Consider the following 27,783-nt stretch of genomic DNA (forward strand, 5'->3'; position numbering starts at 1 on the left):
TTATCAACGATCTTTCATACCATAGTTTCTTTGCGAGATGTTTTTTTGTGAAATCTTCAAGTTGAAGCAAACAACAAGCAGGGTTGCTGTACTAGTGTTCTCGTCTGAAGAGTAGGAGAACAACTCGGCTCGGAGAATCTTCAAGGCCGAGCTTGTTGACAATTTTGTTAACAATTGTGTTAACGAATGATTCAACCTTCACTTAATAAAGCACCCAATCGATCCAGTTGATTGTGTTGAAGTTTCAAATTCCGATTTACAACCTCCCTCAGTCACCCTATGAGGAAGAGAGCAAAGACTTTTAGATACGCCAGATTTCTTGGACCACCAGCCAACTCAATCCAACTAATTGATACAATTGCCTGTAAAGAATGAAGGTTTATATCTCCCCAATATCGGTTTAGGAAATGGAAAAGGGCTCCAACAGCTCTGATAAGGCTCCGAGTAAGAATCGTGAATCGTGATGCTTCAAGTATCTAGACAAGAGATGGAAATCAAATGTCGACCAGATCCTATTCCAATGTTGCTGAGTTGGGTGCAGGGGAAATGCGAGTCCCTAATCCTTATCTTGGAATAAGCAAAATGGAACAATATGATGCTTATTTGGAAGTTCAAAGAGTCAAATCTTATGTAACGCCGTTTGTTTCCTAACTCGAGAATCTGACTGCAGTGCTACTTGGGTTCTTAGAGAGTTTGCCGGCTGCTATTTATTGCTGCATAATGTATTTAGTACCAGCAGTGTAATGTGGGAAGAACTCTGAGGGGTGATTCTGAGTAACGTGGGGTTATGGAAATGTTGTGCATACAAGATGGTACAAGTACTCATAAGTGGATTCGAAGGGAATTTTATGAAGCGATGGATATGGAGTTGAATTGAACGTCAAAGTCTCGAAGTATTAAAGTATCGAGTACAGCGATGATGTTCTTCTTGATGGGATTCAATGTAAATGGAGAAATTCTGGATATTGAAACAAAGGTGTGAAAGTAGAAAAGTCTAGAATTTCGATGGTACGAAGAGTTGATGAAAAGTTGATGAAGGGAAGAAGCAAACGAGCACAAGAGCGATATGCATACGATGGATGATTAAGAACTTTCGAGCAAGTAAGACTTCTTTCTTTCTGCATGCATTTCATGAATAACGCCGAGAATACTAGGCTATATGAATGCAAAGACTTGGTTTTTGTTTACCTTGCAGTTCTTCTGGTCGATAAAAGGAAGGATCCCATATCATCGTGACTTCTTCATTTGGGAGTCGAGACGGCAATATATCATTAGCATCAGCATCAGCATCAGCACCAGCGTCAGCGTCAGCATCAGATTAGAATCGGCATAAAACCTTAAATTTCATGGTGCTCCGATCAACTATTGTTTCGTCGCCATTTCCCTGATTCAAGCTTTTTCTATCAATACGATTGAGAGTATTTTTAGTCCCTATAGGTATATAAGGAAGAGATGACTTCGTTGGGAGGGATGTTTGCCGGTCACTGATCACATAGTGAGACTGGAGTTGAGTGCATCCTCTCTTTGTATCCCTTGCCTCGCGGATCATTCTCCGCCAACCCCATACCATATACCATCCATATCTATACACAAATTGTAGCTCGGACTACCTACTATTGATTTGTCTCAAGATACCTGGTACGCTTGACTTGGGTATGAGCTTTCCTCTACCTACCCAGGTAGGTCATTGCTGATGAGAGTGATGACAAGGCGAGAAGATTAGATTCGGTGACAGGTTATCACATAGATAGATGTTTAACACCTAGGCACAGTAGATTAGGTCGTTTTAATTACCGTGCGTCAAGCGTCGAGCGTGCTTAATTTGACAATTAGACAATTAGACAATTAGTTAATTAGTTAATTAGTTCTAACTTTAATTATCATTTTTTAATAGTCCAAAACCAATGAAATCCATTTATTAATGGAGCCTTTCCATAAATCGTCAATGGATCCACCATAATTACATCCGATTATAATGACAGCTGAAAGGGCCAAAAATGATCCATGAAGGTGTGAAAGGTGGTACAGAATGATGTCTTGGCATGGTTGGATCTGCACCCTCCATATTACGATAATGTGCCTCTTAAAAATCACCTCAACGTCCAGCTTCCACCGCTCCTTCTGTACAACGTCTCTTAGGAATGCTATCATCCATATGTATGCCGTCCGTTGGATTGGATTCATTCGTTCGCTCTTTCCTGCGTTATCAGCTCTCTATTGATTTGATTTGTGTGGACATTTTTCTGTCCGTTCAATCAGCCCAAGGTTATCAATCGTTTCCTAATATGTATCCATGTCTCATGGCAGTTTGACGTCTCACATTTTGACTATCATCAAAATTACAGAAGATTTCAATATGTGGGTTTTGGAGGGCTGCACTGTCTGGCTCGTACATTCTTTCTGAATTGATAAATGCATCCTTGCCGCTCTCATTAGCATCAGTCATGTCGCCTTGCGCCGGATACTGTACAATATCAATTGGTGCATAATCTACATTCTGGTCTCGAGTATTCCATGGAACGGAACGGACGTTGTGTTGTTCAAGATTAAAAAATCTTCCGAGAAAAGTTTTACTCGACACTATTTCGGAGGTCACCGAATCAACAGCTTGCTTTAATCAAGAATTGTTTCAGTGCCATGTTTCTCTCAAAGTAGCCGTTTCGTTCTTTGCTCTTCTTTCACTACTACTTTTCATTTTGTCTGCTGGTACAACAGCAAATCCTCCTCTCTGTGGCCACGCTTATATGCTGTAGGAACTCAAGCAGAAAATCCACTACATATCAAACGAACCCACCTTGTGTGTTTGTACTTCCACCATAGGGCTCACACAAATATCTGCCCTCTCAACATCTGTTTCTCAGCCCTCCGATGATCGCCCATCACTTGTACAACTCGTCTTATCTGGACATACAATACTTCTCCATCTAGTCCATGCAGCCAGCCGTCTATCGGGCTCTTGAACCAGAATGTAGGCACCTGCAATAACCCAGCATCAATCATGTGCCAGAGCAGCCTCATACTACTTCATGGACTATGATTTTCCACAAGCAATTACCACACAATGTTTCAGATAGCTGTGAAAAGTTCCACACATCATAGGGCAGAGATGGTTCCATTGATTCCATGTCCATTCATTGACATTACTTGAGCAAGTGATGACGTATCATTACCATGCTAATTATCACCTACATTAGTGTCTCTGAATTACGGATTATGGTCAGAAACATTGATAATGAGGCAAGTTGCCTTTTTTTCTCAATGGGGCAGAACAAGAATTGGCTGAAGTCTGAATGGGAGTCTTTGCCAAATCAACTAAGCTGCATCCAAGAATGTACACTAAAGACGTTTTTCTGAAGCAAAGCATTGTTTGCTTGGATATTTGAGCTTTTCCCTCAGGCTGTGCTGTTGAAGGATCTTTTGATTGTGCTTTCAAGAAGCTCCATCAATGACTTGGTAAGTTACTAGGGGATCGATCTTGCTTTCTAGTTGACGGCTAGTAATGTATTGTCAATCTCTGTAGTAACCTTTCAACAAAAATCTTCAGACGAGATGACATTATGAACTTATTTGTTCATAAAATTAGACGATTACACACTGTCTTTTTTTTCTTCCTTTCTTTACTCACTCTGATATAACTTTCAAAGCCGTACTCAAGAGAATTGTATCAAGCAAGCCCTTTTTCCAAGCCCTTACCCATGCCTGGGCCCATTCCACCAGATCCAATCAAGCTGAAAGCAAATTATTACGGTCTTTCATTCTCAACACTTCTTATCGTCAGCTCAACTTTGTTTTTATTTCCCCAAGCATTGATCAACAAGCAGAATCGACACTAAGTGGATACTTTGATTATACTATACTAATGCAATACTACTAGGTAGATATCAAGAGAGAGCCTTCCCATTCTTAAAGGTGGAACGTAGATGTAGGAAGGGTTGCCAAATTCTTTCGAAATATTTTTCTTTTCCTACTCTAGAACTCAGATTACTTGTCATTTAGGCTTGTAGAATATCACGGATGGCTCTCGAGTGGATATTCATAGAAATAAAAAGAATGACGGAAACCAATACTTATAATCATTGATAATTTTCTTTGATGATGGATTGAATTGCTAAACTAATTCTATCGCTTCTATGTTCTTAAATCAATACACATATCTTTGATCTCATGCCGAAACACCGAAACAAAATTTTTACTACCTAAAAATCCTATCATTATAAACCTACTACACCGCTAGAGTAGCAGTCTGTTCAGCGAAGCTTCCTCCTGTCGCTGAAGCACCCGGAGGTCCCGATGATGGAGCTACATCATCATATGAAATAGCCATATATTTCCCAGGATACTATTTAGCCACCCACATTTCTGCAAGCATACTCTTTGAAAGATCTTTCAAGTAGTAATTGATCGGAACACCTGAAGTACCTTCTGCAGCTTTCTTGAGATTACCTTCAAGGGCAGTCATCGTAGAATTAATATCGATAACCTTATTCGAACCGTCATCTATCTCCACCAGAGCCGAGAGGGAGGATTTAACATCGCTGGCTTTCATGGACATCATTTGGGCACCTGTGCGCGCTGCCTCTGCCGCCTGCGAAACTGTGCCTTGATCAGCTTGAGTGGCGTATTGTAGGGCGGCTAGTCCGTCAAGACTTGATTGAGGATCGAATTTGGCAGATTTTTCAACACCTAGTTTGACGCCGTTGGATACTATACAGGGAATGGCACCTATGCAGATCATCGTGACGTGAGAATTTATATTCTGGGAATTGAGCAAACTTTTGACGTTGTCTGCCATAGACGAGTTTGCGCCAAATCCGCCAGCCGAACCTTCGTAGAACGTGGCAAGATCCATTTGTTGTTGAAGCGATTCCACCACGCTGTTCATCTTGTCACTGGCCATTGTGCTCGTAATATTCAAGATACGCACCATACCCACGAAATTGGATCCAAACGAAATTCCTGAAATGATGCTGAATTTCTTTGCATCAGGAGAATTGGATTCATCCTGTTGAGCAATTTGCAATATATTGCTTGTGCTAGTCGGGACAATCTTGTCGTCTTTAAAAAAAACGATTCCAGACTTTAATCGCTTTGTCGACATTGAGCGCGAACGGTGCTCAAACGGATGCATTCTTATGCGTACAAGAAACGGAAATCACAAGAGTACCCGAGATACTGTGTTTGGATATTTGATCGCTGACCTGATGTGCAGCAGCTCGAGTCATGTGCGCCGCGACATCATTCCCAAGCCATTTCATCGTGGCAGATGCGTATCCAGATACATTACTCGCCAGCGATTTGGACTCTTGACAATTTGTACCATTGGTAAAAATCCATATTTAACGAATCGGAAGCCAGTGGCATGCGTTTAATTTGCGTTTTGACGTAATCCACTGGGCTTTCCATATTCACATGAACGCTTCTGATTTGTGCGCGACGCGGTTGGATCTTCTCTTCGGATTTAATTTTCTCCTCGGCGTAGTCGCATGCGGCGCTTTCGATTCGGGAATCTAGTTTCTCGATTGAGTCGCTGAATTTGCTGGTGCCAATGCCGAGATTCATGAGTTCTATACATGTCATTTTGAGACTGCGTTTTGCGGTTAGAAGGGTGTTGAGTTCTTCTTGGGCGGCATCGACGGGAGCTTGGAAGGCGGAGATTTGGGATACGATTTGGAGAGCTTCGTCACTGACTATGTTGGCCATTACTAGTGATGGATCGCAGGGGATTAAAGGGGGCATTTTGGAGTATGGTTTTTTGAAGTGTTCTTTTAATTTGTAGAGGGATAGGAAATAGGAAAGCCAATTGCTTCGATGGTGTAGGTAGGGAGCCGTTTGTTTGTTATGTTTAGTTCGAAGCTGGTCATCTAGTGATGACGGTTTTGATTGTTGTGGTTTTTTGAAGGAGATTGCTGGAGGGAGTGTAGGTGTCTCGAGATAGTCTATATATTTCCGTTTCAAGGTCTTCATCCTGTATACCAGTTTCAATATTCTTGTCTTGGATCGCCAGATGTTTCCATGAACAAAAAGCAGGCTGGCTGATTAGAATTACCATCAGAAGCTGAGGATAATGTTTACTCATAAGATAATGATCAGATTTCTTAGGAAGGACATTATGTGTATCTTCTCGTAAGATTTTTATTCTCTTACAGAAATGTGTTCGGCTGAATAAATAAGGGGTGGAGTTAACTAGAACGATTTCATAGATAGTGAGTAGTCAGCTTATTTGAAAAATCACCCTCGAGACCGGATCTACCACACATCTCACTACACACCCTCACTACCCTTTCCAAACCCTACGATTACTGCCAAGAACATCTCAGAACCTAATATCCCTACATGCCCAAAAATCTCACCGTCTATACTTCGCCAATCCATCCCGTCCCGTCTCGTCCCACGAACCCGTAATACATCAATACATCACCCGCCAAGACGAAGCACAAGAAGCCGGTCGTCATATAATCGTACCATTCCCCCGGTCTGAGGTGTCGTAAATGAAATGTATATGATTGAGAAAATAAGCGCGCTGGGAGATTGAAAGGATGGTGACAATTTGTTTTTGTTTAGTTGTTTGATTGTTTGGTTGATTGGTTATCCTACTGCTGTGGTTGTGGATGTTTTTTCTTTCTTTTAATTTTAATTTTTCGAGGTATGAGGGGGGATTGTGGTAGGAGGAGAGGAAGTTTAGGGTTTTGGCGCTTATTTGAGGGATTGGGAGGAGGAAGTTTAGGGTTTTGGCGCTTATTTGAGGGATTGGAGGGAGGAAGGAAAGGGTTTTTTGGGGGATGGGGATGGGGATGGATGGGAGACGAGGCTTGATTCTTGAGTGGGATTTTGTTGTTGGGTATTATGGTATTGTCAGTACGTGTTTTTGGAGTCTCGGGGGATATTTCTGGAGGGTTGAGTGTTGGTAGTCAAGTACTTGGTATATATTGTGCTGGGTTAAGGTAATAGTCTCTAGTACTGAGAGTGAGCTCACCAATTCACAATTCTCCCCTCAACACTTTCCTTCTCCCTTCCTTTTTTGGTGCCCTTCTCTAGGTAAGAATGATAAGTACTCGATTTCTCATTTGCGTTGCTCAAAACATTTACCCATCTCATTTATCTCATTATTTACTCCAAATTCATAAGCCCCAAAACTTACATGATAATCGCTGATAATAGCTAATAGCTGGAGCTTACTCGTAAGGTTACCCACCTACCTAGTATATAGATGCGGAATATCTTAGCCCTATCTTATGTGGCTTGTTTATGCTATAGTCTCAATATGTGTGGGTACATAGGTGGGTAAGAAACCGGGATGTTTTTGTAAGCAGAGGCTCACAGAGTGAGTGATGAGTGATGAGTAAGAATTGAGAGACTTGTTGGTATGAGATTAGGGGGGTTTCTTTCGGGGGGTAGGTGCTTGTGTATAGTGAGGATTGAGTGGGTTGATTGGATGATTTGGGGAGTGTAGGGGTTTATAATGAGAGGGGGGAGGGGTTGTTTGGCGATGTAAGGGGAGAGTTTGAGGAAAGGTGAATTGGGGAGTTTGGAGGAAATGGGATTTGAGATTTTGGAATTCTGGGGAGGGGTTGGGAGGGGTTGGGAGGGGTTTTGGAATAGGGGAGGAGAACTGAGAGGTAGGGGTTTGTAATTGGGATTGAAGTTGAGGTTGAGGTTGAGGTTGAGGTTGAGGTTGAAGTTAGGACTACCTGGGTTTCTTGACTTGGAAGTGCTGATGGCATGTGTTAATGTCATAAAGAGAATATTATGAGTCGGATAGCAAGCGAATTGAAGAACGACGAGAAGACTGTCAGCAAGTTATGAGGAAGATGGGACGGCGGGATGAGTAGCGGCATAATGTGATGGGATTTCAGACTAGCTACTTTTGATTCAAGGACTTTTCAAGGACATCTAGAATTTTGTATCATTAGGATTAGCTATCGAGGGTATCCTGGGATGGGGTTCTGTACAGTGAGGATTGAGTGGGCTGAGAAGGGATATAATATACAATATCCCTTCGAGAGACTATGTGCAAGAAGTATTAAGAACAATATCAAACCTCTTCCTGAATTAAACGTTCGCCATAACATCTAGTCCATCGAATAGTGATGTTCGATCTCAAGAGTACCATAGCTATTCCAAATCTCTGACACAGCAAGCCACGAACTATACATCTGCTTTGATTCGTTAATGTAGTACGTAGTTTCGACACTTTTCAGATCACAGTTACTCTATCAAACCCTCGCATCGCCTAGATACAATGAAGTGATGAACCCCAAATTTTCCTAATGTCTAGCTCAGGGAAAGAAGATTCTTTTCTTTTTTTTTCTTCCTCTAGCGAAGATTAAGGGATACACTCACTCACTCTCCCATCTCATACGATCAACCATTCCCAAACCCGGATGTATCAAATCAGACGCCACGCCCATGGAGGAAACACGTATCAGGAAGATCAACAGAACAGTGGAAGGTTTCACCACCATGCTGTTACTACTGTGAGAAGAATCAGAATGTATGGATGGATTTCTGACCACGTTATTAACAATATTAAATATCAGAAAAGCCTATTCCGTTGCTATAGAAGAACTTGGTTATACTGAACTGAAATTTTCGATCAATGAAATCCGGTATAAAGAAGATTCCGATATAAAAAATAATGGTTTAAGCTTTCTAATCAAAATTTATATTTGATTTTAACTCTAAACCCTAATATTTTCAAGAAAATATTATATAATAATAACCTTTTAAGTTTACTCATCCAAAATATAACTTATTTAGTCAAATTGATCACCAAAATTTATATCGGAATTTAATCAATTTAGTTCAGTATACTAATTTTCATCAAAATTCCAATATTCCTATATAAATTTAAAAAAAATGGAAAAAAAGTCTAGTATAAGTTATCCAAGTTTCCGGTATATCCCAGTCCAATATAACCAAGTTTTTCTGTATCGTGGTATCGCTCCACCACGGATATTCTCTACCTCACTCATCTCAGTTCTCAATTTTGATAATGTATCAATGTATTTACTATCTAGATCTTGCATAAACACCCAGCGCTCTAGAGTTCAACAGTCAGTACCTACCTACCTACTGAGCGAAGACACTATCACATTGAAGATATGAGATGGATGCGAGGTTTTTGTGAAGAAGTCTTGATTGATAGTTAGTGTATGTATGTGTCTAGACTGCATTCTTGAAACTCTACTGAAGTTTCTGGCACAACTACTCATTCAATAAAATACGTTTACACTCATTGTTAATAGATCTATCAATCATACTTATTCGTTGTACCTTGCACTTCTCTCTGAATCATCCACCTCCTTTTCTCATATAATTCACCATTCACAATCTGAATTCATTTCATTCTATTCTTATACTCTCTCACCAATTTATCCCCCTTTCCCTTCTTTCTTCCCTGTTTCTCTTTTTTTTTCCTTTGCCTTCTCCCTCTTGATATCCTATATCCCATTCACAACTCCGCAAACAAACACCCCCCTTCCCCTATCCCCCTTTCCCTTCCCTCTCCACTCTCCCTTCTCCTCCTCGCTATCCCTTTCCCCTCCCCATCCCCACAAACCCCAACCAACCCACCTACCAACCTAATTCATATAAACCCCCAGAAAATCCTCTCCTCACCTCTCCTAATCTACAAATCCAACTTAACTAAAGATATCTACAAATCTCTATATATAATACGATACAATACAATACAATACAATACAATACAACACAATACAATAAAACAATACACCTCATCCCTATCACTCACTTCTAATTCCCACCCTCTATATACATCAAATACATTCCCACCCCCCTTCTAATTCCCCTCCCCATCCAACCCCCACAATCTATTTCATTCTTATGCTAAAATCCGACTAAATAATAAATGCCTTTTCCCCCCTCCCATCCTTCCCAAGTCCACCTCCCAAGTTCCAACCTACCCGAATAACATATCACACCACCCCAAACAAACAAATAATCTCCCATCTCCACAAGATCAAAAATCAAAAAAATCAAAGGAAATATGCCCCCCAATCCAACGGTCCGGAATCCCGATTCCCAAGAGTTGAGTTGAGTTGAGTTGATAAATACCACACACATCCATCACACCACATCCATCCCAGGAGTTTATCTCGTACGAGTCTACAAGAAGGAGGGTATATATGATATGTAGTATATGGTATATGGTATATGGTATATGGTATATGGTATATGGTATATGGTATATGTGATATGTGGTTATGGTATGGAGATGATAAGGATATTGTGATCTGGGGTGCATAGGCTAAATGGGATCTGGATGGGGTGGAATGTCATTATCATTCTTGCATGCATTACATTGCATGGGGTACCTGTTTAGTAGCGGGGAGTGAATTCTGGAGAAGAGGGGGGAAATAAATAAAAGAATGGGGATTGGGAAATTGGGATTTGGGAAAGTTGAGATGGAGATGAAGATTTAGATTTAAATTTAGATGGGAAAGGTATGTACAATAGAATGAGTAGATACAATAGAATAGATAGAAGCGTAAACATAAACCATGAACTTCGTATCTGCCCACCATCTCTCCTGGTCTTCCCCGTGCAATCCTCATCTATTTCCAGGAATTCATAGACACTATGTTTCGTCAGTAAATCAACTCATCTCATCTCATTCCCCACAATTCGACGCATGAACTTCGAAATCTAAACTCACCTGCCAATAATACGAATTCCCAACCATACACTTATAAGGCGCAGCACACGAACCACCCGTCGTATAATTAAAACTCAAACCTCCGCATTGTGCGTATCGCGGAAGCGCTTTGAGAGCCGGTAATGCGAGTATTTTCTGGCTTGCGTGTTCGGCTGCGATGACGATGAGAGAGGAGGGATTTGTGGAAGGCATGCCTGGGAAGATAGATGCATCTAGATTTAATAGTTAGTAATCACTAGTGAGTAAAGTTGGGGATTTGCTCTGCTCTGCTGATAAGATAGAAGAGATCGAGAAATAGGATACATACCAACCACATGAATATTATCAGTGCCATAAACCAGCGCATTGAGATCAACCACAGAAGTACCACCTGCTAATCCCGAATCCGTTCCCATCTTCGCAGTTCCTAACCAATGGTTCGCTCTTCTCGCTCCGATATTCGCATATGTAAGCGGTATACTCGCTACGTACTGTGCGCCCGTCATTCCCGGTTTCGGATAAATAAAAGTGAGATTTGTGACTGTTGAAAGTGCTGCGACTAGATGATCAATGGCTGTGGCTACTGCTGCGAGGTCATGTGTATTGCCCCAGGGCATGGTAGAGACGGACATTGTGAGGCCCTTGCTGATTGTGGTGCGTCCTCGTGGACCAACCTGGCCACGACCAAGATAAGAGGAGAGAGTCATAGCGGTGGGAACGTCACCTTCGACGCGGGCAGTCCATTGAATAGCGCGGGGAATGCCGTCGCCGGGAGTTACTTGATCCCAGAATATGGGGCCAATGTCAGGAGCTGCTTGAGCGAGAGGACCGGTGCGTTTGGTTAGGTAGGAGGTAGCGTCTGCACTTATGGGCGTATTCCATGCTGCAACCCAATCATAATAGGAGATATTCGGATGTGAGATTTGTGTATCGGTATTGAGATGATCGTCGAGGTTATAACCGACTGGCAGGTTGTACCAGTAGCTGGAGTTAATCATTGTCGGTCCATCGGTGGAGGTAAGGACTACATTCAGCTGATCTGTGGGACCTATTCCACTTCTGAAAAGGAGCTTGGGAGTACCGAAAGCACCGGCTGATATTATGACTCGACCTGTGACTGGAGTCAGGCTGACTATTCCTTGTCTGCCTCCATTATTTGTGGCCTCCACTTCTATACCAGTTGCATGTCCTCCATCACGAACAATTCTCTTAACACTAGTATTGAGCCACATATGAAAGTTTGAGCGTTTGCTTGCATCCACTAGATAGGTAGCTAGTGGACCACCACGCTCTCCATTGATATACATGTATGGTGCATATGCATATGTTCGATTCTTCTGGACCGGTACACTGTTCGCCGTAACATTTGTCCAGCCAGCATTCTTGAGACCACCTGCGACAATATTATATCCCGACTGAAGATATAATTTGCCATCCATTGAAGGGTGATCCGTGCCGGGAATCGTGCTGAAGACTCTCGAGGTGGCGGCTGCTACATCTTTTGATTGCCATCCAGGCGGAAAGTTGTAATCCCAATCTGATGGATCTGGATTCCACCATAATCCTGCATTGACGGCAGTACCTCCACCTAAAACGCACCCAGCCATTTGATCGATATCCTCACAGGCGACGCCAACACTTCCGCCGTGCCAGATCCTATTGCATTCTCCCGGAATATCAAACCATGTAAGATTACTTCCAGAAAGCCAACCACTTTCAGGTCGAATTGCTAAGCATTATTAGCGGCTAAAATCTTGGGATTATTCCAGTACTTACTCCCACCCCATCTAGCTGAAGAAGCGACCCCCTTTTCGATCAAGAGCACGGACTTTCCACTTTGCGCAAGTTTATCTGCCATCGGTACTCCTCCAGCCTAGAGCAAATAATTTCAGTATGCACATTTCAGATATTCGCGTAAATAAAAGGATGGCATAAGAGGTAGTCCAAGAGCTCATAAGAAAACCAGGTCTTATGATTTCTTCCTTCAATGACAAAAAAGTACTGGAAAAAGAAACTATACGTACCCCTCCGCCAACGACAATATAATCATACGATGTAGAAGTCGGCATCGGTGATGTAGAATAAGTGGCCGTCGCAGTGGCTGTGCCGGTGGTTGCTGTGATGGTGGCGGTCATCGTAGCCCAGTTTGAATAGGATGACTGGGTTGCAGAAGCCACCTTGATGGAAAACTCGCCCATGCCATTGTTATGCTCTGCAACTATTAGTAAGTGTATAGCGAAAGTAGCTCTCAAAAGGAACTGTATTTTATGTGCCAGAAATGCACACACTTATGGTTAATGAATCCAAAAGATGTCCGATGAAACAAAATTCTTACGATATAGAACCGCATTAGCAGGATCGGAAGGGTTATCTGGAGCGCCAATGTTTTGAGCCCATCCGTACTCGAAGCCACCTGCCGATGTGCTAACATTGTATGCTGTTTGAGTTGGATCATCGAACTTGAAGCAATTTGTACATTTGTAAACAAGAACCCAGTGTGTAGAATTTATTGAGGTGTAAAGCTGCGTTACGCTTGCAGATCCGCCGTATAGTACGGGTGTGGCATAAGAACTATTTGAGAACTATTAGCTTATTGCCTGCGACTGCTATGGATGTAAAAGTACAGAAAAGGACTTACCCATAGCGAAACGAAGTAATTATTTGGCCATTATAAGGCCAAGCGATCAACAGCAAATGCCCTGGCATTGCAGCACTGAGTTGTTGACCATGAACAACACCACTCCATCCTGTACCATTTGGAAGTGATCCAATCTTAATTCATTAGCTGTTGGACCACTGGAGCAACGAATGGAACTCACAATCAAGCCAATGTAATCATAGGAGTCTGTAGTCAATGCGCTGGGTGGCAATGCCATTCCAAAGGTGTAACCCCCTTGTGAAACCAAAGAGAACTCTCCATCACCCACGATCGTGCCATTGACTTCGGTGCTGGTATAGAATGTAATGCCAGTATTTGGCTCGGTATAATAACCATGCGCCGCGAAATCTTGACTTGATACCTCACGAACAGCTAGAAATTGTTAGAATGTGTATGCGAGTGTTGTACTTTTGGGAATCCAACGAACCATAAGAAGCAATGGCGATAATGCCATAGAGTAAACCCGAGAGCCGCATATTGGTACCTTTTTCACAAAACTTTACGGGAAATGTACATAGGGAGAGATCTCAGAGAAGGCATTATAACATAGGCAGACGATCCCACCTATATACAGGTTCAAGAAGCGCATTGCCATCAAAAATGCCGTGATAAGTGACGGATGAATTAAACCAATCCATTCGGCGGAAAATAGAGGAGTATGCATTTTTGGAGAAGAAAAGGAAGGAGCCAAGATTTCTCCAGGTTTTGAGGATAGGCAGACCATCATCCGTTTGGTCGTTTGAGCAATAGTTCTCCCTATTGTAAATTATACGGATGGTCTTCCCGGAGAACGTGATACATGAAGGATGGAATTTTCATTAAATCCCAATATATTTTGATATAAGTCGGCAGCGTACAGACTTTCTGCCGGTATTCATCCTGTTCATCACATACTTTTGAGATGACCACGAGGTACTCTGCCGGCAAAACTGTGGGGAAGGAGGCTTGACATCTTATAAGTTGTGATATTTGCAAGGGAATGTCAACCCCATTGCCACGAGTGAAGAGAAGGATTGCAGTAGATGAACGTGCCAAGAAAGTAGCCAATTATCCGTATGGTACACTGCATGTTGCCGAATACTGGGGCATGAAACAACCATCACATTTTGTAGCACTCAGATCATCCCAAGTAAATGGTCCCAGAGGCACACACATATGAGATATCTATCATGGCAATGTGCAGATTTACCGTCTAGATGAGACTTCAAATGAGCATCCATGGGAATAAGGCACTGTGCAGAATATGTATATATATATATATATATATATATAAAAATAGAAGAGAATCAAACAATTGGAATGACGCTCCGCTAGCCCTCCGGGAGCCACTGCCGTGGAGGCAGAATAAGTGGAAGATGTCACGAGCATATCGTTTTGATTTGAGCATTTACCTACGCTGCGACAGTATTGTATGAGAATGATATGGTGGAATTCCTCAATATAATAATAATAATAACAACAACAACAAGGCGACTACAGCTCGATGCTTCAGACAGATCCAGATGCCGGCTACCATGATGTCGATATCCGGAAGCTTACAAATCTCCAGAGAAAGTTAAGGTTGTGATGTTTGTGGTAACTATACGATCCATTGTAACTTATAATAAGAGGCGAAACTGATGAGTGTACGATACGATGTGATGTAAGACTTACCTTGGGGAACTTCTCCACTTCAACTGAGGGTCTTGCCGGTTTTTCCTTACCCCATTCCCGAATACGAATTCTACCTAATTACTTTACTTCGTACACAAAGGCCAGCACCATATCAATCTCCTGTATGGAAATTTATAACAATTCAGCCATTCAATATTTTTGGCTAAAAATTAATTGAGGAGATTCCTTTGCTATTACTATGTCAATAGAGGTCATCTTGAAGATATAGAATCATCAACAAGATTATAGTAATTGATCCAATCAAAGGACTTCTTAACAATATTGCACACTGGTAATTCTGGCGTACGTTTTTTTTCCGGGTTTCGGCTACTCATGGTCGGATCGTTCAATGACAATAATTGGAAATAGATTTCTTTGATTGGCTCGATGGGCCCAAAATCCTGACTAAGTAAGCATCGAGCCATCATCGTTATAGTTTAATCCCGAATTTGAAGATTTGGAAACGCCCTTGGACTAACCTGAGTTGCCTCTATTGCCGTTCTCTAAAAAGGTCCATAATAGAGAAAGATATTAATTCGGGTGTTGCGCACTCTTCTCCCCTCTTCTTTCTATCCATAATAATAACTCTACACAATGTCTTCATTTGCTATGCGTAGATTCACATCTGGTCCTTCGGTATGTTCCATTCTCTGACCTCGGGCCCCGCGTTCGTGGTAAGGTCAGAAAAAGAAAAGAAGAAGAAGAAGAAGAAGAAGAAGACGAAGACGAAGAAGAACAATGCTAATCGGTTTGGCCACGATTGTAGTTCTCGAGGGCATTGAAGAATCAAACTAGATCTTTCTCATCGACAAGACCTGCAGGTAGATCTGCCACAACTTTGACTATTCAGACCATTGGCTAATATCTAATCTGCAGCTCGAATCATTACACATGCGCCACTAAGAGCAAAGGAAGCTTCGCCTTTCGTGAGCAACAAATACCCGGTCGTTGTACGTATCTCGACTCTACAGGCGAGGAACTTTGTATCTGATTGTTTGGGCAGGACCACGAATATGATGCTATTGTCATCGGTGCTGGAGGAGCAGGTTTAAGAGCAGCATTCGGTCTTGCCGAGGCTGGCTTCAACACTGCATGCATATCAAAGCTTTTCCCAACTCGATCACATACGGTAGCCGCGCAAGGAGGTATCAATGCTGCTCTGGGAAACATGCACGAGGACGACTGGAGATGGCACATGTACGATACCGTCAAGGGCTCAGATTGGTTGGGAGATCAAGATGCTATTCATTACATGACAAGAGAAGCGCCAGCATCTGTCATTGAGTTGGAGAACTACGGCTGCCCATTCTCAAGAACTGATGACGGCAAGATGTAAGAATAACTGGTAGATCATTTGTGGTATTTTACTAACAATGTCTATCTAGTTATCAACGTGCTTTCGGTGGTCAATCACAACAATTCGGAAAGGGTGGTCAAGCATACAGATGTTGTGCAGCTGCTGACAGAACTGGACATGCACTTCTCCACACTCTATACGGTCAATCCTTAAGGCATAACACCAATTACTTCATTGAATATTTCGCACTCGATTTGATCATGGAGGATGGAGAATGTAAAGGTGTTATTGCATACAACCAAGAAGATGGTACCCTTCACAGATTCCGCGCGCACAACACTGTTTTGGCTACCGGTGGTTACGGACGTGCCTACTTCAGTTGTACATCCGCACACACTTGTACTGGTGACGGAATGGCTATGGTCGCTCGTGCTGGATTACCGAACCAGGATCTTGAATTCGTTCAATTCCATCCTACTGGTATTTATGGCGCTGGTTGCTTGATTACTGAGGGTGCTCGTGGTGAGGGTGGATATCTCCTTAACTCTCAGGGCGAAAGATTTATGGAACGTTACGCACCAACCGCCAAGGACTTGGCTTCCCGTGACGTTGTTTCGAGATCAATGACCATGGAAATTAGAGAGGGACGTGGTGTTGGCCCAGAAAAGGATCACATCTATCTCCAATTGAGTCATCTTCCTCCTGATGTTCTCCACGAACGTCTCCCAGGTATCTCTGAAACCGCATCCATTTTCTCCGGTGTCGATGTTACAAAGCAACCTATCCCAGTTCTTCCAACAGTCCATTACAACATGGGTGGTATCCCAACCAAGTACACCGGTGAGGTTCTCACTGTTGATGCTGAGGGTAAGGATAAAGTCGTACCAGGTCTTTTCGCATGTGGTGAAGCTGCTTGTGTTTCCGTACACGGTGCCAACCGTCTCGGAGCCAACTCACTTCTTGATTTGATCGTTTTCGGTCGTGCTGTATCCCACACTATTCGCGATAACTTCGAACCAGGAATGCCACACAAGGAGATCAGCGCTGACGCTGGTGCCGAATCTATCAGTGTTCTTGACCAAATCAGAACCGCTGATGGTACCAAGAGCACACACGAGGTTCGTCTTGCCATGCAAAAGACTATGCAGACAGACGTCAGTGTGTTCAGAACTCAAGAGAGTTTGGATGAGGGTGTCGCAAAGATCAACGCTGTTGATCAAACATTCAAGGATATCAAGACTCAAGATAGAAGCATGATCTGGAACTCGGATTTGGTTGAGACTCTAGAATTGAGAAACTTGTTGACTTGCGCGTAAATTTCCCCTGCTTACATTTTCGAATCTTGCCGAATTATATACTAACTTTATATAGTGTTCAAACTGCCGAGGCAGCTGCCGCTAGAAAGGAATCTCGTGGAGCACATGCCCGTGAAGATTACCCAGAGAGAGATGATAAGGAATGGATGAAGCATTCTTTGACCTTCCAAAAGAAGCCACAAGGAAAGACCGATTTGACCTACAGAGCTGTTGTAGGCCACACCTTGGATGAGAATGAGTGCAAGGCTGTCCCACCTTTCAAGCGTGTTTACTAGATGTTCAAATTTTGCACATGGAGTAATGGCTTAGGATCTGGCTAGGGGTTACAGGGGTGCTCATACGACAAGCGACCGAGAAAAGGAAAGGCAAAGGACGGGAGAGGGGAAGATCATTAAAGATGAAAGTGGATATGACTCCAAGATCAGGAATGATCTATGAATCTTTGAGCTGGACATGAAAGGAGCATGGATTGTAGCATAGCCGGTTGGGAATTGGAGTGGATTAGTATGATATCTGTTGTTGTTGTTGTCTGCTGTTTTTGGCGTGCCAAGTTGTAGTACCCGTATAGGTGTTGTTGCGGCAGTTGAATAAAAATATCTTTATTTGAATTTTGATATGACTACTGGTCAAGGTACTTGATCGTTCAATGTTTTAGATCATCATCCTATTTGTTTATCAGTAATTTATTAAGGGGTTGAGTGATGGCTTCTTTGACATTTGTGTGTGACTTCCTCTCCAATGGACAGATCCTTTGTTGTAGCAAGAGCCAAGAGTACAGTCACATGTCAGATGGCGTATGATGGACGAGGTTAGGAGTTTCAACCGAGGAGATGTGGTGGGGGAGCAATTCCGGACTTGCGGGATTGTTCGGTAATGGATTAGGCTAGACTACAATAATATGGAAGGGAGCTAAATACTAGACTTAACTTTGTGGTTTAGTCATGCCAATCGATTAATCGTCTCGAGTATTAATGACGGTTGTATGTTGTTGTTTCGATTGATTGATTTTTTGATTTTGTGATATTGATTATTTGAAGAGTTTCGGAAAGATCTTTATATTTATCTATGTGCGTGGTTTGATTTATTGGGCTTTGTCGGATGATATCTAACTGTATATCTCATCTCATCATTTGTTCAAACAAAACTCACATCGATAACAAACTAAACACCACGCTCTTATCATCTCAACACCAGAACCCATCACATCACATCACACCATGACCTCAAGCGATCCCATAGCAAAAGGGAAAGGAAAAGGAAAATCTCCCAATCCATCTTCCTCTTCTACTTCCTCGACATTTCAAGCTCCAACGCAATATTCCTCAACCGACACGCCCAGTCACCAAGATGAACAACCTACCCCCTCTCTTCTCAACCGTATCGGTGCTTCGGCTGCGGGATTGGGTCGAGATGTTTTTGTGGGGGGTGCTGGTGGTGGGAGTGGAGGAGAGGGATTGAGGAGCGATGCAAGGGGGGTGTTTAGAGCGGCGGGGGGTGGAAAGGGAGGTGGAAGTATGAGTGGAAATGGAAATGGAAATGGGAATGCGCAAATGCACACTGGGAATCCCGGATTATTTGATGGACCTTCTTCGATTTCTGAGGGGAGGGGAGGTACGGTTAGGGATAGGGATACTTTTGGTATGAGGAGCGCGGGGAATATGGGGACTAGTGGTATTCAAGGAGACGGAGCTGGAGGAAACGGGGAATTCAATGGACATGCAGTGGGAGGGGATGAAAAAGCGAGATGGATACAGCAGAATGAGAAAGAATTTTCTGAATTTTTGGATGCTGTTCCTTCGCTTAGTCCTGCGGGGGATGCGGGTTTGGGGGGTGGGTATTCGGGACCTAGTTATGGGGTGCTTGGGAATGATTTGCAAGCGGGACAGGGAGATGGTTTGCAGTATGGAGCTCTTCCTGCGCCTACCGGTGCTCCTTTGGATCCAATGGGGGTACAAGCTTTCGAAGATTCGTGGAGTCAAGCTGCACAAGGAATTATTAACCAGCATGAAGCTCATCCTGTACCTCGCGCTGGAAATATACGAGAATCGACTCTCTACCATTTCGAGCCATTGCCAGCTTCTCATCTAGAGAAAGTGGCAGAGACGGAATATCGTCGGGAAGGTATGAATACGATTTCTCATCCAGATGCCGGGAATATGTATCCCTACAATCACAATCTATCCGTACCAGAACAGGAAAGTCGAGATGGAGATGAAGTCCGCGATTTATTATCGAGAATTGGAGGGGTGTCTTTTGATGAGGAGATTGGGATGAATCACGGGATGAGTGAGGAGTGGATGGTGGGTGAGGATATGAAAACTTATGAGGAAGAATGGATGGGTATGAGTTCTGCGGAACGGGAGAGGATTATACGGGTTACGAGGGATTTGTTTCCGGAGGGGATGGGGGAGGAGGTGCATGAGGGATTTGATGTGGAGAGTTCGTTGAATTTGGTGCCGGGGTTTGAGAGGGAGGGGGAGGGGAAATGGAGAGGGGATAGGGGGGGAGAGATGGAAAGGGAAAGAGAAGATGAAAGAGAAGAGGAGGAGGAGGAGGAGGATGATGAATTCGAAGGCTCGGTATTAAATTTCCAGGGTATAAAATGGAGAGTGAGGAAACAAAAAAGGACAAATGGGGAGATGGGAAATGGGGTGGAAGGAAAGGGGAAGGGAAAGAGAAAGGAGGAGTGGAAAAGTGATTGGGAGGGGGTGCTTAGAGGGTATACGGATGAGGTTTGGGGGGGATTGTTACCGTTGGTTAGAGAAGCGAGAGAGGAGTTGGGAGGGGAAGGGGAAGGGGAAGGGGAGAAGAGGGACGGAGATGGAGAGGGGGAAGAGGGAAAGGAAATGGGGAATTTGAAGGCGCTGAGGAGATTGGGTGCTGTTTTGGGGCATTTGAGGGGGTTGGGAGGGAGATTTAAGGATGGGCATGGGAATTGGTGTGATGCGGTGGGATGAAATTCCTGATGGTTATCACATTTCTAATGATATTTCATAATTAGAATCTATTTATCATATTATATCATATCATATCAAACAAAGTCCCAACAGATTCTCGGAAAAACTTCTCGACAAAACCCCAGAATAATCAGCTCTCCAATCCCATCCAGCAAATCCATCCAATCCATCCAATCCATCCAATCCATCCAATCCATCCAATCCATCCAATCCATCCAATCCATCCAATCCATCCAATCCATCCAATCCATCCAATCCATCCAATCCATCCAATCCATCCAATCCATCCAATCCATCCAATTCCATCCCTACCACTCAGTCCCAACCTCCTAGTATTCCCTCTCCAATCTCCAATCTCCAATCTCCAATTTCCAATCCCGAAACTTCGATAATACACATGTACTGTACTGTATGTACCTATCTGTTACTTGAAGCCTCCAAAAAAAATTGAACCATTGCCACGCGATGTGATTTTCCAACAATTACCTCATATCTACCTTTCCCAAATCAAAAATCTAATACTCTCTCCAAAGCATTATTTGAATCATTGTATGGGATAGATAGATAGATAAATATACTCCCCTCAATTCCCACTTCCCACTTCCCACATCCACTTCCCCTACTCCTACACACAAAATAATAAACCCATTCAAAAAACACATCACGCCCCGCTTTACAGTACTCGAAAACCTTCACTCTACTCTACTCGAGTATTGAAGCTTCAATTCTCTTTCCACATATATATCAAGATACAGCTCAAGGAAAATTGATAACTGTCACTCATTATACAGCACACAATAAACCAAGACTCAAATTTCACAATCCCCAAACCACACGTATAAAAAGCAACGCATCGAATTAGAATGCTAAAAGCTACCTACGAATATTCATCATATAAAAGTCCTTTCCTGCCTCGCCTCATACCTCAAAAAATGTATCCCATATCTAATATGCCCAGAGGAGAGCTTCACCCTGCATTCTCATGTTCCGGCTGCACCTTAGCTTCGTCTTCCGTTTGATGCAGTCACTTCCCTATCATTTTCTGTTCCCTTCCCATTTCCCTTCCCTTTCCGTTTCTCTCCTTTCATTTCTCTTTTCCTTTCCATCCCGTTCCCATTTTGACCCTACTCGCCCATACCTCAATGCAAATTTCTCGCCAACGAACTCACTACTCGCTACCCGCAAAATACTCCATTCATTAGTCCCCCCATCCCATCCCTCCCTATCCCAAACCCCTTTTGCGAGACGAAGATGAAAATCAAAATGATGAATGAAAATTCATGTTTTGCAGATTTGGATATCCAATAAGTCGGTATACAATAGCAGACGAAACAGAAACACCCCACTGTTTCATTTGTAAATGAATAAATAGCTTGAATAAATAGGAAATGCTGCGTGTCGCCGACGTTAAGAATGAGAGGAAATGTTAATGAAGAACACCAGCCTCTCCCCATGATAGAATAAAATGAAATTAGAAATGCAAAGCAAAGCAAAGTATGCGAACCAAAAAAGCGAGATTTCCTCCATTTTGATTAAGAAAAGTCGCGTATCGTATCGCTGAGATCGTCTCCCGCCATTGACTGGTCTCAATTTTTGTTTTTTTGTTTTCTCTCGTTTTCCTCCTTCCCATCAATCCTCCTTTCTTGTGTCCACACTTTGTAGGTATAGTACACTGCGTCTCATGTCTCGTCAAGTTTTCGAGAAGTCTGATCAACCACCCATTCATGCACTGCGTAAAAGACACCGATACTGATTCACTCCACAATCAGTCCACCTCTTTATCCCACCCCAGACACCTATGTGAACTTTTGTCCCTCCACCTTAGTCTTCTTCGTGACCTGCACCCAAGCTCCAATCTCTTCAACAGCCTTTCTAGGGGCCTTTTTCCTCGTTAAAAGAAATCCTTGAACTTCAGCTGGACTAAATATATAGTCCTCAATATGTTCCGAAAACTGCTTTGCCAACATCTTAAGTTCCCCCTCTTTTAATAGTTCTTCTTCGCCACTCTTCTCAATATCAGCTATTGTGAGGGTCTTCTTTCCCGTGGGAGTGGTAGCTTCTTTTTCAGTTCTAGTTCCAGCACAAGTTCCACTTACAGCAGCAATAGGAGTATCTGGTGGTGTAAGAGGACGATTTCCCGAAAGTGAATCCGAAATTAAATTTGCATACGTCTCCTCAGATACTGGGGTTGGGGTATCGGAAGTTGGGGCGAGAAGAGGAATTTCTTTTTCTTCGTCTCTTTCGATAGGAACTGGTATTTTTGGGACAATAGGCTCCGTAGCTGGTGAGGTAGTAGCGATAAGTTTCTCCCGTGGCGGGTCTTTGGAGTACATTCTCTCAAAGATTTCCTTGATTTGATGACGAGTGGCATTTGTGAATGCAACTTGACAATCTACACGGCCTGGTCGGATAAGAGCTTCGTCTAGCTTTTCGGGATGATTGGTAGTCATCACTAAGACACGACCTTCATGTGAAGCCACACCATCGATGATCTAAAAATTTAGTCAGATTCTCAGACTTCTAAATGCGTGAAGGGCTGTGGGAGCTTACATTCAAGAGACCAGATAATGAGATTCCTTTCTTTTCATCATCATCTTTCTTACCTTTCTTACCTTTCTTGCTTCGTTTACCCTTGCTACGTCTACTCTTGCTCTTGCTCTTGCCCTTTTTTCGTGATTTTTTCGTGACAACTTCGTCTTCATCTTCGCTGCTGCTGCTGCTCTCAGAACTAGGTTCATCCGACGACTCAACTTTTTCTTCATTGACTCGCGTTAGACCTGCGGTGTCGATATCCTCCAATAGTACAATACACCTAGGTGGCAAGTTGGTAAAGAGATTCCCGAGTTCTTCTTCTGTGAGTGTAGGCTCTAGCAAGCTAACAACGTAAATATTCAAACCAAAGACGCCAGCAAGGGCAAATGTCAAGGAGGTTTTACCAGTTCCTGGGGGTCCATGAAAGAGATACCCTCTGCGATAAGGTATACCACGAATGGCATACCAACGAGCAGTTGAAGGGTTCAAGTATTCGTTGATATCACGTAGTACTTTAGTTTTCATAACCTCATTCAAAACAACAGTTCTCATTGGTCGACAAGGTCTTCTCGCTACCTCAATCCAAGAGCTTCGACCTCCCCATGCTCGACGCTCCTTGTTTGCAGGTCGACGAATGACAGTCTTTGCACTGTGATTTCTGTTTGAAAAATCTTTGGCTTCTTGAAGAAATTCCTTGATAGGTATTGTGCTACGACCATAACAAGAGATGAGCAGCACTTGTTGGTCAGATACTGGGTTACCACCATACGTAGAGGACGCAAAGACCATTTTTTCCGATCTTCTAACCCTGAAGTATCTACCATTATGCCAAAAAGTATGATTAGCTCCCATAGACGGCGTGAATTGTGGCTTAGTCTTGGAATCTTGATCAGCAAAATTGAGCCATTGTATGATACCGGTTCCGTCAAGCTGTGTCAAGGTTACTGAGTCCTCATTATCTAGATCCCAATATCCCCGTCGTGCTGTTTCTGCCTGAAGAGAGCGAGAAGGTTTCATTTGGTACTTGTGTGCCAGAAATTCTATAACTTGGTCGTGAATTTCATCTCTGCTACTAATAGAGATATCAGACATCCAGTATGATCTCACGAATGACCATCCCCATGAATGTAATGCATCGAAAGCCTTGTTTCCTAGCCATAGAGCAGCCCATAGAGAGACAAGGACTGTGATATCAAAACCAACGGTTTGTAGAACAATCTTGTGAATGTAGCCATATCCGGGAACGAGATTTTCGAGAAGGGTAGTTGGGAGTAGTCCGCCGAGCAAAGCTGCCGTTGTGGTCGTGTTAGACGACACAGATAAATTCTGGTGCAGAACTTCTAAAACCGCATCGAGATCCATGTCGTTCTATCTCTTCTCTTTGGTTGACTGAGATATGATAGATTGAACGAACAAGTGGAGAAGATGTTTGAGGAAACAGGATGGCGAAGGGGAATGAAGAACGTGAACACTTCAAGAAATAGTGATGAGTGTTGTATAGAAGTGATCTGCAAATTGTATGGTGGGCCTTTGTTGGGCGTAAAGTATGTGTAATATTTGACAGACAAGGTCAATGGTTTCTGTGTTAAACTCTAAAAAAGCACAAATAATAATTCAGCGGAAGGAAAGAGCGCATATGTAGTGTCCACAATGGGACCACGCGGCGCGGTACAAACGGCGTAATGGCGTGTAGTTGCCTCTTCTGATTCACTGGCTTAAATAGAGCCCATACTACGGGTGTGATGTGTTTGAAATATGGTAAGTTTAATTTTAAAGACAACCGGTACCATGTCACTGGGATATCGTCTGGGAACTATCTGCGAATAGGACAACGGAATCGAGAGCCGCACCTTTCTCTTTGAATACCAAGCAACGAATGGGCGGCCACAGCGATCCCTTTTGTAGAGATTAACTTTCAAAGGTTACTAGTGGGGCATGGGGGAACTTTAAGAGAGAGTTCTGACATAACAGTAGGCAACAGGCGCGGAGTAACTTGCTGACTACCTGGTAGTTGTTCTAGGCCCCAATGAGATATAAGGAACCCGATACAAATGTGATGAGTGTAAAAAGGAACAGACAACAAACCCATGTGATTTGCCGCACTAGCTTGATGAATTCCGACGCTGGTACCCGCCTGACAAAAACAGTTGCAATTGTACCATCTGTATGAGTAGCTGGACCCAAAAACCAGGCTGAAGAGAGTTACGTCAAATATGTGGCAATGACTCAAAGGTGTGGAATATGCAAGGAGATGAAGAGGCGCTGGCCACGTCGTCCTGGAAAAATAGACCGGATGAAAAGACAATAGCAGATACAAAGTATGAACAAATTTACACGCAAGAGTCATTACAATGGCAAAAGTTCGCATCAGGTCCAAATGCTTGGGAGTTGGTCGAAGTCTCTTGTCAGCATATCTTTGGTTGGAGAATACGAGCTTATTGAAAATATTGAACTAATTTCCAATGTCTCAACCGTTGGACTTTCCAAAAAGGTCGGTAGTATCAAAACTGCTAGACCATGGCTTCTTGGGTTGTCTTTAATGCAGTTGGTGAAGTTGGTTCGTAGTGATTGTGCAGAACATGCCGTTTACCGCACCAAAGAATCGATGGAAGAACAGAATTAGGAGAGCTAATCAGAATTACTCCCACCCACTCTAAATGCATTCTCATGGCATGTCCTGCAACATTTCTCTTTTTGATTCGTTGTCGCTGCTGCTTGTATTCCCCACCGTTTTCTGCAAGCAAACATACATTTACCTCTTTGCCTTATTCGTGTCTCATTGGAAAACTTGGTATGTTCACATGATGACGGGATTGGAGAGATGAAGATGATGGGAGGGTTGAAAAATAAAACCTTCATTGGCTCCCAGGTTAATCATAATAGGCTGAAGAATCCATTGGTCCTTTACCTACCCGGGCTACACGATGTATGTAGGAGGGAATTCGAGTTTCTGCGTTATGAAGATTCTACATACGACGAATGATGAGGGAGCGAGGGAGGTAAAGACCTGACTGAACGACTGAGAGTACGTACGAGCTCACGAGATATCGGACATTGTTACCGCTAACGGCGAAATATTGATGAATCCCCGTGCACATGTAAGCAAATTGTGGATTGTGCTCAGCCCTTCAAAACCTCATTGACCTGTCAGCCTTGTCATCAAAAACGTCCAATCCCGGATATCAATATCACTCGCTGCATGATCCATCTTATCTGTTCTCTACTCATGCATATCATTCTACCTTAACTAAGCGCTTTCTCTCATACATACCAGCCTATCGATTGACTCGATTTGTAAGCTCGCATATCACTTCTGTGCCGATAAATCTGGTACTGTAGCTAGCTCTATTGTGGAGAGCTTCTCGTATAAACAAGTTGCGGCTCAACCGACTATCGTTACATCAGTGTCTTAGATTTCGTTTACATAAAGACAACATTGCCCGTGGAGTACGCGAACGGCATCTGCGGCTTTGAGCTGCTCAAGACTTTCTAAGAAAACTCTCGTTCAAGATGATGTCCGCTACAAATGAAGACGATCCTTTCCTCCAAGTACAAGCGTAAGTCACTCTAGCCTTCTTCTGGGTCTTATTACCCTGCAGCTTTACCCCTCCGGGCCCTCTGGGGATTGTGAGTTTCTCCGCAGTCTGCCTTACCCCTCAAACATCACACCCACTCTCTTCGCGCAAGAGGCCTGGGCCTGCAACCTTCCTCTGCGACCATAGGTATGCAATGCATACACATTCAGCCCTCTACTCTCCTCACTTTCCAATCGTTTCGCGTGAAATTATCTTCTGAACTCACGCGCATACTTCAATCCCCGCATGTGCTTCAGGCCGGCGCATACTCTGCCATTCAACATATTCCTAATCGGCCTAATTCATTACAACTCCCTCACACCATCGGCTAACACAACTCTCCAGCGATGTACACCACCAACTTTCCCTTACACGCCCCCTCTTTACCTCCTACCTGCGTATCCACTCTCTAACCAAATCTCCACATCCAACTCCCGAACTCCTCTCCGCCCGCTCCGACCTAACCACCTCCCTCTCCCTCTTAACCGACGACCTTCAGGACCTTCGCGATTCCATATCCGCAATCCAAGCCGATCCCTACAAATATGGTTTACAAATCGAAGAAGTATCTCGTCGGGTACGGATGATAGGGGAGATTGGAGGTGAGGTAGATGACATGCGGGAAGAGCTTGAGAAAACCATGGGTGGCGCATCATCCATGGCTGGAGGGAATGCATACAATGATGACAATACCGGCTCACCTCTAGACGATGACTATGCCGCGGAATTCGAACACCAACAACAAATGCAAATGCTAAAGCAGCAAGATGAGCAACTCGACAGTGTATTTCATACCGTAGGGAACCTCCGTCAACAAGCCGACGACATGGGCAGGGAATTAGAAGAACAAACGGGAATGTTACAAGAAGTAGAAACGGTGACCGATCGAGTGAGCGGGAGACTGCAAGGAGGAATGAAGAGGATGAATAAATTAGTCAAAGAGAACGAGGATGGACTGAGTAGTTGTTGCATCGGGGTGTTAATTTTCGTGCTGATTTTGTTGTTGGTGCTTGTGCTTATTTTGTGAAGAAGGTGGGAAGGCGAAGGGCAGGCGGAAACAAGGTTGAAGGTTGCGGGAGAGGAGTTTTTCTTTATTTGAAATTATCCCATCTAATTTTCCATTTTCTGTCTATCTTTCTG

At 43.3% G+C, this 27,783-nt stretch overlaps 7 protein-coding genes across 7 annotated transcripts; 3 read left to right on the plus strand and 4 right to left on the minus strand.

Annotated features, from left to right (window-relative positions):
- Nucleotides 1–4,339: 4,339 nt before the first annotated feature.
- EAF01_000653 (uncharacterized protein) lies at nt 4,340–5,098 on the minus strand (the record flags this gene model as incomplete). Its single annotated transcript, XM_038908903.1, has 1 exon — nt 4,340–5,098. One exon carries the CDS (start codon nt 5,096–5,098, stop codon nt 4,340–4,342), a length of 759 nt encoding a protein of 252 aa, XP_038775809.1.
- Nucleotides 5,099–5,280: 182 nt separating this feature from the next.
- EAF01_000654 (uncharacterized protein) lies at nt 5,281–5,736 on the minus strand (the record flags this gene model as incomplete). The annotated part of the gene is made up of 1 exon (XM_038908904.1): nt 5,281–5,736. One exon carries the CDS (start codon nt 5,734–5,736, stop codon nt 5,281–5,283), a length of 456 nt encoding a protein of 151 aa, XP_038775810.1.
- Nucleotides 5,737–10,493: 4,757 nt separating this feature from the next.
- On the minus strand, nt 10,494–13,789 carry EAF01_000655 (uncharacterized protein; the record flags this gene model as incomplete). Its single annotated transcript, XM_038908905.1, has 9 exons — nt 10,494–10,597; nt 10,676–10,887; nt 10,983–12,383; nt 12,431–12,527; nt 12,679–12,866; nt 12,990–13,225; nt 13,293–13,426; nt 13,474–13,685; nt 13,741–13,789. The coding sequence occupies 9 exons, from the start codon at nt 13,787–13,789 to the stop codon at nt 10,589–10,591; spliced, it is 2,538 nt and encodes an 845-aa protein (XP_038775811.1). The 3' UTR covers nt 10,494–10,588.
- A 1,771-nt stretch (nt 13,790–15,560) lies between these two features.
- EAF01_000656 (uncharacterized protein) lies at nt 15,561–17,854 on the plus strand (the record flags this gene model as incomplete). The annotated part of the gene is made up of 6 exons (XM_038908906.1): nt 15,561–15,602; nt 15,733–15,787; nt 15,843–15,916; nt 15,970–16,298; nt 16,352–17,575; nt 17,635–17,854. The coding sequence occupies 6 exons, from the start codon at nt 15,561–15,563 to the stop codon at nt 17,852–17,854; spliced, it is 1,944 nt and encodes a 647-aa protein (XP_038775812.1).
- Nucleotides 17,855–18,796: 942 nt separating this feature from the next.
- On the plus strand, nt 18,797–20,536 carry EAF01_000657 (uncharacterized protein; the record flags this gene model as incomplete). Its single annotated transcript, XM_038908907.1, has 1 exon — nt 18,797–20,536. The coding sequence occupies one exon, from the start codon at nt 18,797–18,799 to the stop codon at nt 20,534–20,536; it is 1,740 nt and encodes a 579-aa protein (XP_038775813.1).
- Nucleotides 20,537–22,332: 1,796 nt separating this feature from the next.
- Nucleotides 22,333–24,430, minus strand: EAF01_000658 (uncharacterized protein; the record flags this gene model as incomplete). The annotated part of the gene is made up of 2 exons (XM_038908908.1): nt 22,333–23,028; nt 23,087–24,430. The coding sequence occupies 2 exons, from the start codon at nt 24,428–24,430 to the stop codon at nt 22,333–22,335; spliced, it is 2,040 nt and encodes a 679-aa protein (XP_038775814.1).
- Nucleotides 24,431–26,578: 2,148 nt separating this feature from the next.
- Nucleotides 26,579–27,670, plus strand: EAF01_000659 (uncharacterized protein; the record flags this gene model as incomplete). Its single annotated transcript, XM_038908909.1, has 2 exons — nt 26,579–26,625; nt 26,989–27,670. 2 exons carry the CDS (start codon nt 26,579–26,581, stop codon nt 27,668–27,670), a joined length of 729 nt encoding a protein of 242 aa, XP_038775815.1.
- Between the last annotated feature and the right edge of the window lie 113 nt (nt 27,671–27,783).

The sequence above is a fragment of the Botrytis porri genome (assembly GCF_014898465.1).
Source record: "Botrytis porri strain MUCL 3234 chromosome Unknown BPOR_001, whole genome shotgun sequence".
In the NCBI taxonomy this organism is placed as follows: Eukaryota; Fungi; Ascomycota; class Leotiomycetes; order Helotiales; family Sclerotiniaceae; genus Botrytis; species Botrytis porri.